Source organism: Staurois parvus, unplaced genomic scaffold, assembly GCF_062004578.1.
Source record: "Staurois parvus isolate SC_StPar_1 unplaced genomic scaffold, SC_StPar_1.0 ptg000264l, whole genome shotgun sequence".
Taxonomy (NCBI): Eukaryota; Metazoa; Chordata; class Amphibia; order Anura; family Ranidae; genus Staurois; species Staurois parvus.
In genome coordinates, this window is record NW_028318060.1 from 1,061,262 (window position 1) to 1,071,980 (window position 10,719).

Here is a 10,719-nt window from a genome sequence, read left to right on the forward strand (position 1 = left end):
GTGTAAAAAGTGGTAGCTGGAGTTTGACTTTAATTTGCCAGTCAACTCCATCTAAATCAGGTAGTGCATCTAACACTACCCTCTCCCCAGACTGATAATGCTGCTGTCCAAGGTTGCTCAGAGTGGGGACACCTTAAGACAGGAAGTGTGTTACTAACAAAATCACAGGTGAACATAAAGGAAAAATAATGCAGCCACCACATTTCAGGATTGGTAAACACAATATACAATTTTTTTTTTATGTTTTTGGGTTTAATGCTGCTTTAGTGTTTCCCTTTTAAGCTATAATTGTATTTTTTTTTTCTTTCAAAATAAAAACCCTGTTAGGGTCCCTCCACCCTCCTATCCTATTTATTTTACCCAAAAACAGACTTCATATCCAGAGAAAACCCCTTTACAATGCCCATGACTTCGCTGTATCAGGCAGTGTTTACATCCGATTTCTTGGGCCTTATAGAGAGGGGAGCCCAACTCTACTCGGATGTTCTGTAAAGCAAGACTGTGTAGCATCTGTGGTCTTTGATTGCATATTATTGATAAGAGTAAGGTAGGAGAATATGTACAAAGTTTTTACTACAACAATAAGGCTTCATTCACAACTGATCGTTTTGATGAACGTGCACATTTTGCTTGCATTTATGAAACAAGGAAAATGCGTGATACACTTGCGGTGCTGTTCATTGTTAATGACACTGCAAAATGCGGCAAGCAGAAGCATATTTTAGTGTGCATCAAACATGCCAAAATGCATGGAAGTCGATGCCTAAAAAAGTATGAGATTTTTTGGTGCTCCTAGGACAGCTCAATGAAATGAATGGGCTGCCCTGAGCAAAAACACGCATTCAGGGAATGCTGGGTGTAAACCTAGTAAATGTATGTAAACCCTAACAATACTATTCTTCTGTTTGCTACCTATCTGTCTGGTAAATATACAATGTAAAGTTTTTTGTTATACGTATGTGTTCGATATATACCCATTAATCATTTCAGAATTACATAGTTGTCTTGTATGTTATGTTAAAGTGTTAGTAAACTCTTTTTGTATACTTTTGCCTACAGGTAAGCCTAAGGTAAGCTTACCTGTATGTAAAATCAAATGTGCACCGTTTAGGAGCTATTCTTTTTGAGAGCCGGTGCATGCGCTTTGAAGGAACCTGTGCCATTCCTTCAGAGTACTGTGCCATGGCACAATGGGACATGATTGTGGATTGGCCAGTCAGACGACTGGAGCTCGTGGACCCGAACGAAATGCCGGGTGAAGATGGAAACCCTGTCAGTGGTGACAGCGTGCAATGCGATGCATACTAGCACATTGTGACATAACCTTGCAGGGAATTTATTTTTTATTTTTTTTAAAGATGCAGTTTACTACCGCTTTAAGTATTTATTATTGGTACTTGTATAGCGCCATCAATTTTATTCAGAACTTTACATATATTGTACATTCATATCAGTCCCTAACCCTCAAGGGGCGTACAATCTAAAGTCCCTAACTGACATTCATACATACACATACTAGTACCAATTTAGACAGGATCCACTTAACCAACCAGCATGTCTTTGGAGTTTGGGAGGAAACCCGCACAGGGAGAACATACAAACTCCAGGCAGGTGGTACCTTGGTTGGGATTCGAACCATCGACCGTAGTACTGCCAGGCGGAAGTGCTAAGTTTTTAGCCACTGTGCTGCCCACTTCCTGTGGTATGTCAGAGTATTTTGCTGTGCCAGTTTTTTTTTTTATCTTAGACGACATAATAGTAGTGTCTATATTGAGGAGATAGGAGATTAGGTGGGTTAAGCAAAAGAAAAATGGGCTGGGCTGACACCACTTAGTCGACAAATATTCTGTATATTGGACTGTGTATTGTCATTCCAATAGTGCATTTCAATCTGTACTTGCAGGGTCTTAAAGGGATAAAATATTTGGAAATGTGCTTGTATTGCGATATGTACAGCATACCTTTTTTTCTGCAGAAGATATTTCAAAGGTTTTGTAACACAAAACAATATTATGACCTGTTTTTGATGATAAGCACAAGTTGAAATCTACACAAACTAATATTGATAACCATAATATATATATATATTTTTTTTCTTTTTAGGAGACCTGTGTAATTCGCTTTTGTCCAGAGACTGAAGAAGATCAGATTTCTTACACATTACTCTATTCTTACTTTAGTAGCAGAAAGCGTTATGGTGTAGTAGCAAACAATATGAGGCAGGTGAAAGACATGTACCTAATTCCATTAGGAGCCTCTGAAAAAATCCCACATTTTTTTGTACCGTTTGATGGACCCGGTAAGATTTACCATATGAAAAATGTTTTAAGTTACTAATAAATACATTATAAAATTTGTAATAGCTCCAAATGGAATCATGATAAATTAGAAGTAATGCTTCCACGTTTCACATTGTGTAGGTGATACTCTTGTATGTCCCTGATGCTTGGACACTACTAATGTGTCTGTTTATGAAAGAAATAAACCATGGTAGTGACTGTCTACTGTGTAGCTGTGATAAGGAGTGGAGATACTTCCCATCACAGCACAGTGAGAAGAGGCACTGATTGCAGTGCAAACGGCCAGTTTAACCACTTCAGCTTCAGAAGGGTTTACCCCATTTTTTGCTATATAACAATGCATTACTTTAACTGGTAATTGCACGGTCATACAGCGCTGTACCCAAACAAAATTAGTTTTTTTTTTCACACAAATAGAACTTTCTTTTGGTGGTATTTGATAACCACTGGGTTTTTTATTTTATTGCAAAGTAATGTTTTTTTTGTTTTTTTAATTAAAATAATTACAGTGCCATCATCCACATACAGAAGGGACAATGTAAATTAAGCAGTGTGTATCACTTTAACATTGTGAATATGCCAATACTTTTGTAGAATATTTGTGAGGGGATTAAAAAACGATATATTTATTAAAAGTAGCATAGTACTTACTTTACACAGGGATGATGGATTCCTATCGCCCAAAGCCCGGGACATATAGTTGCGGGCGCCGGGCAGGTAGCTTCCTTCTACCTTTAGCCCTGCTGCGAGCAAGCAGCAGGGCTCACCTGCCAGGTGAAGCAAGCTGTGGCAGCGCTGCCGCCGATTTCTTCCACACAGTGCCAGCCTCTCTGCGCCCCCGATGTAAGGTGTCCCAGGCTCCGCTTGTCCATCTGTGGGCCTGGCTCGCCGTCGGCTAGAGGGGAGGGAGAAGAGCTCCCCCTCCCTTGTGCTGACCTGGAAGTGATGTCACTTCCAGGTCACCGTTGAGAGATTGTAGAGCAATCCCCAGTGGAGCAAAGTGGAGACATGCAGGGTCTTGGGACCTTGGATGGCTCAAAGAGAACCTGTCACCAAAAATCATCACACGTGATGATTCATCTATTTGATTTTAATTGTAGAAAATGAAAGTTACACCCAAGCACATACCATCCCCCCCCAAATAAAATGTTGAGACCCCCAAATATACGCACGTACAAACGTAAAAGCACACTCTGGGGCGCCTACGCATGAAACCCGTCGATTTCAATACACGGTGCGTATCGCCACACAAGCCAGAATGAGAGCAATAATTCTAGCACCAGACCTCCTCCATAACGCTAAACTGGTGACCTATACAAAGCATTAAAAGTGTTGACTTATAGAAAATATAGGGTACCGAAGTTCATCGCCATTTCACAAGCGCACACAAATTTAAGGTTTGACAACTTGAATATTTACTCCCTGCACCCTCATCTTTTATATTTTACAAAAAAAATAAGGCAATTTATTGCTTTTTTTTGTGCCGTAAAATTAACTTGTATTTTTTACTGAAATTTTGCAGCAATATCCTGCTACATAAAAAAATTGGAACTACCACTAGTTTATTCTTTAGGGTCTCTGCTTTCAGAAAATATATAATGTTTGTGGGTTTTAGGTAATCTTCAGGCCTAAAATGATTTTTTTTTAAATGTGTGCAAAAAACGCAAAAACGGCTCTGGCAGCGAAAGGGATAAAGTATAAGCCCTGACCCACCCTTTCCTGATGAGCAGCCAATCAGTACTCATTACACTGCAAGGTCTCTCTCCTCCCTGCTAGTCCCCAGGTGCAGTGCTGGAAACAGGCAGGAAGGGGAGGAGGAGATAAACAACACAATGTTAAAAATATTACACGTTTAGGTCGCCATAAAGCTTCTTGTTTTTAAAAGCCCCAGACATTCCTAAAATCGCCTCCAATTTAAATACAGGTTTGGTTAAATTTTGTTGTTTTTCTTTTATCTGGACAAGTAGATTGTCATGAGGGACAAGTAGATTGGGGCCCTGATCTAGACCCTGGACAAGTAGTTTTTTCAAAAATTTCCACACCCCCCTGTTTACAGTATATGAATGTAATGCCCTTTATTCATATATTTTTTTAAGTTTTATAAGCAAAAAGGATTGTATGCCTTTTTTAAATCCTTTTTCCTTTAACACAGGTCTAGAAACAAGAAGACCCAATCTGCTTTTGGCCCTGATAATTCGTCAAAAAGTGAAAAGGCAGCACAGCACAAGCCTCGATGACGACCAACTAGGAACTTTAATAAGTGTTCCTGAGAAAAAGAGTAGAAATGATGTTGATGGTGATGATGAAGAAGCTGATGATGATGATGATGATGAAAATGATTTTTTCAATTCTTTCTCTGCTGTGTTACACAAGAGTAGAAATAGACCTCAGCTGTCCGATAATGATGAACCTCAAGCAAGTGTTGAACCGGTACCAGAAACTGTTGTTAAGAGAGAGCCAGCAAAACCACTAAGGTTCCTTCCAGGTGTATTAGTTGGGTGGGAAAATCCCCAGTCAACAATAGATCTAGCCAACAAACCATTGCCTGTGGATGACATATTACAGTCTCTTTTGGGAACTACAGAAAGTACATTTGAACATAAACCTCCTGTTACAACAACCAGTGATCAAACATTAAAGGAAGGAAAAAAACAACTGAAAGATGAAACTGTTACTGCTGAAACAGTTCCTGGTAAAGACCTAGAAATGGATATAACCCCTAACACTGTAGACGAAACAAAAGAAAATCCAACACCAATAATACTATCTCAGTCTGGAAAACTTACTGTATCCCTAAAGGACAAACCTCAAGATGTTCCTACTGAAGTGTATTTAGCCAAAGTAAATGCTTGGTCAAGTGATGAAATGGTTGAGAAAGGCAATTCAGTAGGCTCTGCTGATTTTAATCAAGACATTGAAGATAATGTTAATCCAAACTTATCTCCAGTTCCTGAAAATAAAAGCAGCAGTGATGGTGACAATACATCGCCTGTAGATGCCAGTGAAAACTCTGTGAAACCTTCAAAATTAATGCATATTAAAAGGGATCCAAGGCAAGCTGCCACAAGAAGTCATATAAACTCTCCAGATTTAAAAGACTGTGATATAAGCAAAAATAGGGAGGATGCAACACATGATAAAGAACCAAGCGAAAGCACTTTGAAACATAAAAAAGATAGGAATAGGAAACACTCCCATGAAGAAAGTGATCTACTTGCATCTAGGAGTGATAAATCTAAAAGCAGCTTGTCCTCTTCCACAAAGAATGAGTTAGAAATTGCTGAATCATCAAGAAATGAAAACAGCAGACAGTATCCACCAGATCTTCTAATTGATGAAACAGACCCTCTACAGCAATTTCGCCGAGCTTTGGCAGCAAATAAATCGCAGTCACAGGCATCAAATTCTTTGCAGACAGAAACATCTAGCAAAAATTCAGTTCCTACCTTTACAGGAAACTTATCACCAGTAAGGTTACAACAGCCTTCATTTCTACCTTTAAAGAGCAACCCTCCTCCATTTCCATTCCAGCATACTCCCAGCTTTCCATTGCAGGGTAATCCAATATTTTCATATCCTCCTCATATACCACCCCTGCTTCCAACTCCATTAGGTATCAATTTTCCAAGACATCCTAGATTTCAGTCTGCAGACCCCAGTATTCATAATCCATTGGTTGCTTGGCATCCATCACTTCAGATACCTCGACCGCCACATTTTTTTGGCCCCATTATGAGTGGACCTCTTTTAAATTCAGAACAAGTTATGTACCAGACACCTCAAAAGCTGTATCTGAAAGATCACAGAGTTCAAGAAAGGCGCCACAGTGACCCTTGGGATAAACAAGATCGTGACAGAAACTTCAGTCGAGGAAGCAAAAGTGAACATAGACAAAGATTCTATAGTGAGTCTCACCATTCAAAAGAAAAAAGACATGAAAAAGAATCAGGAAGTGAAAAGCATGGAGATAGGGACTCTGAAAGAAGCAGGCGTAGAGACAGAGAAAAAGAAAGGAGCCATGACAGAGATCGGAAAAGCCGTGATGAGTCACACAGAGAAAGATCTAGAGCTTCTCACAGCGACAAGTCTTCAGACAGTAGAACAAGTAAAGAAAGGAAGAGTAGTGATAAATCGGATCGGAGTCATGATAAAGATAAAACGAAGGACAAAATTCGAGATAGAGAAGATGAAAAAGAGAGAGACAGGCACCACAAAGACAAGAGCAGGGACCACAGTGAAAAAAGTAAAAGCAAACGATAAAAGCACTGCTTTTTTTTTTTTACATTTTTATTTTATTTGTGCCATCCTTTTCTATTAAATGTCAGTGTTTTTTTCCTGGGAAAAAAATGTGTTGTAAAGCCTGACTGCCCGTAATATATTCTTTGATGTTTGATTCTCACTAAAACAAAATGTTTTTACAAATCTTTTACAATCCTCATGTAAAATCATAATACATTTCTTTCTAAATATGCAGCTGAGATATTTAGTTAGAAATTGTGCATAATGTACAACATTTCACATTTGAAGTATTGCTAACATTTTAAAACCTGTTCTTAAAAAAAAAAAAAAAAAAAAAAAATCTTTTTAATTGCACTGTTTTTAAACCAGAACAGATTCAGGATTCATAAATTACTGTTTAGAAAACTCTATAACCATTTGGTGCTGTAAAAAAAAAAGCTTACTTCTGGCAAAATTACATTGATCTATCAATTTCCTAAAGTTAGCATATCAGAGATGATTTTATCATGGATGTATTAGGAAACCGTTCGGTTACTAAAGCTTTGAAATGCACTTGCCATAGGGGAAATATATTTTAACTTTTAAGCTTACATCTTCTGTTGTTAAGTTAAAATTAGAAAATTTGTTTGCGCTTTAAATACTTGAAATCTCTGCTTGTACATTCTTGTGTTTTGCTATTTTTTTATACTGTAAAATGTAAATATTTTAAGGAATATTTTGATTTTAAAGATGATAAAAAACTAACATATTTTGTCTCATTACTGTGTACGAAATGTTGTGTTTAATTCCTGTTGAAAAGTAAAGATTTTAGTATTATTTCTTGCATTTGCTTAATGTGCTTGCCTGTCGTCTGTACTTGAATCATTTTATTAACTAAATTCTATTACTATGTATGTATCTTTTATTAAGTTTTCATGATCATACATAAAATACTAGATTTCATGTTGGAAACTAATTGGGTTTCCTACAGCATCTAACCAGCATCCCCCTTTTAAATGTTAAAATTTTAAAACTTCACTGGAAAAATCACCATTGGTTCCAAGTGGCTAAGGGTAACACATTTGTTTCTTCAAATACTGTAAAGTTAGGCTCTGTAATTCTTTTGTAAGTGTAACATACTTGTCGGTTTATATGTACAAAAGCTGTTCTGTCATGGTTCTGACTAATTTTGAAGTAACAGCTGTAGGCCCATTAAAGTGGTATTAAGTTAAAACCAGACATATTCATTTGCATCTTACCAATCGCTAGATGTGGTGGCTGCATCCGTTTTCTTTTCTTTGACTTTTTTCCCCCTTTTGTCTTCACCTGGTTATCTGGACAGAAACACACTTTCTACATTAGTTGGACACCACTTTGAAGGAATGAGCCAGGACACAGCAGACAGTAGCATTGTCAGTTTGGGGAGATGTAACTTCACTTTTGTTGAGTAAAAACATTCCCCTCTGGGTGATCTATGTAAATTGCAAGGATTTTAAACTTTGTCACTTTTCTTCTTTTTTTTTTTTTAATTTAAAGAACAAAAAAGGTAGGAATCTGCAACAGATACAATAAAATGCCAACTTCACATTACATACATTCAGATCTGAGCAGCAGAAGCACAACCAATACTTTTGTTATTCTAAAGAAATAGCAGTTTGTCTGTGTCCATGTGGAGAGTGAATCTAATGAAAGTGGTTTTATAATTATCAATCAGCTGCTTCATCTGTAGATCTCTGAGGAAATTGGCAGGGTCTGCATCCCTTTCGATGTAATTGTTTTGCAGGGGATGCCAAAAATCTGACTTGTATCTCAGTGTAGACAGCTGGAAAATTAGTAAGCCAATCGCTCAAGCAGGAAATTATATTTTCAGTGGGCATTCTGTATACCCTCTCTGTAACGTCTCTAAGTTGCCATATTGCATTGCATTTTACAGAAAATGACAGTGCTGCAGATTGAAAAGGAAAGATAATTTTTAGTAACATTCAGTTACAATTTGACTTGTTTTTTTTCCATGTAAGTGGATACCTTTTTAAATGTATTAGTGGAATTAAATACAAATACATTGAAGACAAACTCCAGCTAACACTTTTAATCATTTAAGTCCTTTTAATCACCCTTGCTACTGGTAAATGGAAGGTCTCATCCATGTAAGGTGATACATTCTGCTGAAGAGCTTGAACTTCTGAAAGAGTTTCTGGCTGAGCCACCAAATGAAAATAGAAGGAAGAAAGACAAAAAAGGAAACTAGTACAGCCATCACATCTATGAATTGGTAAGCTGCTGTATAATAATGTATTTTTTTGAGTTTAATACTGCTTTATTTAGCATTATTGTTGTCAGCACTGAATGCTGGTTTTTGAGACACTCAAGGCTTTTTTGAGTGGCATTTTACAACATAAGTCAAAAGGCTACATATCCATAGACACTGGTTTATAGCCTGCTACCTTCAGATAATTGGACACTGTCAAAGCTTGGCCCCACTTGGACATACCCTTTCAGCCCTACTCCATTCTGTGAAACCTCAGTTTTTTTATTCGTGTTCTATAGGTAATGAACCTCTACTGCCTTATAGAAAAGTTCTATGCTTAACTAGTTCCTATTTACTTGTAGTTCTTCAATCAACCTCTTAACTGCCTTCTACAAATACAATAGAAGCAATGATTCCGGATCAGTAAAGCCTTGATAAAACCTTGGGAACAGTACCTGGACTCCACGCTGTGGGGCTGGCCTGTAATGTTGCTTTGGACACTGAATCTTGCGTGTGCATTCACCTTGGCACTAGTTAGCCAGTTTAGTTAGCCAGGGTGCTAAAAAGTCCAGGGCTGTGATTCCCAGACCCTGAAGATACCTCTGGGGGTATATGTCCAGCGTGATGGGCGAAGCCTGGACCTATACAGGAGCAAGCAACGTGGAAAGTAAGACAGGCTCTTCCTGTTATCTGACCATTACTGTAGCTCTTGAGCAAGTATGAGACTTAAAGCAGAACACTACTCACCTCTGCTCCATTGATGCGGCATCCTCAAGCTCCCTGTCCGGCTGCTGATATCTCTGGGCAGCCGCTTTCCAGGTCTTGATTGCTGGCCACTGTTGCAGGGATGATGTCGTCACTTCTGCACAGAGACAAAGCATGTCTTTTTTGTGTTAAAAATCATACATGTCCTCCCATTTTTTTATTCAGCCTAAAGTTCCACTTTAATATCTCCACTGCTTGCAATACACCTACTATTGTTTCCTGAATGGTATTCATTTTACTAATAAAATTTGCAAATTGTGTTTGACTCTATTCACTTATGGGTGTCAGAAATTTTACTGCCAATGTTAAAAGTTTAATCATTTAGAGCTTAGTCTTAAGTCGATGACGGGGTGGAACATCACACCAAAGGTTGCACTGTTACCACCATCTGCCCATAGCCTTTGTAAGGTACTTTTGGTATTTGTTCCCACCCTTTTGTCATGAGGACTTCACTACCAGATGGTTTACACCTGGGTTTCTGTATATTCTTCATACACGTTTCCCCTGGTTTCTTTTTTGTGAGTACCCCACAGGGAAGTACCCTCACTGACAGTGTAAGAAACCAGATGCAAGGGAAGTTCAGTCAAACATTCGTTCTGCAAGTGAATTGCAAAGCACTCAAACCACTTGAGGGCTTCCCTTGCACTTGCACAGGACACAATTTTAACATGAGTCTCTGCATCTGATTCCAGCTCTATCTCAGGCAAACAACAAGCAGCGTATCTCACCAAAGCAGGTTTCTTTGGTGAGATACGCTGCAACTATGTGAGAACTTCTTGGGCAACTTGCAGCCCTAATCCATCGCTGGCCAGAACCCAAAAGTACCAAGCACTGTCTCCACTGCTTCCCTCTCTACCTGAATGGGAAGTGAAACTGCCTTCTTTTAACCATTTGCCCTCCTGAGGATTTGCCCCCCTTCCTGTCCAGGCCATTTGTTGCATTAGGGCGCTGTGTTACTTTAACTGACAATTGTGCGGTCATTCAATGCTGCACCCAAATAAAATTTTTCCTCCCCCCCCACAAATTGAACTTTCTTTTGGTGGTATTTCATTGCCTGTGAGGTTTTTTAATTTTTTGCACTATAAAAAAAAAAACCTGACAATTTTGAGAACATAACAATATTTTTGACTTTTTGCTATTAAACATTCAGTAAAAATTTTTTAAAAATCATATGTCATAAATTTAGGG

The 10,719-nt window shown here is 38.3% G+C and overlaps 1 protein-coding gene across 2 annotated transcripts in view; it reads left to right on the forward strand.

Moving 5' to 3' along the window:
* PHF3 (PHD finger protein 3) overlaps window positions 1-9,801 on the forward strand; it is a 127,883-nt gene extending 118,082 nt beyond the window's left edge. For both annotated transcript variants that reach the window (XM_089681319.1, XM_089681320.1), the window contains 2 exons: window positions 2,104-2,299; window positions 4,453-9,801. In XM_089681319.1, the coding sequence (XP_089537445.1) occupies window positions 2,104-2,299; window positions 4,453-6,560 (2,304 nt within the window). In that variant the 3' untranslated portion in view covers window positions 6,561-9,801. The remainder of the gene's footprint in view (window positions 1-2,103; window positions 2,300-4,452) is intronic.
* The last annotated feature ends 918 nt before the right edge of the window (window positions 9,802-10,719 follow it).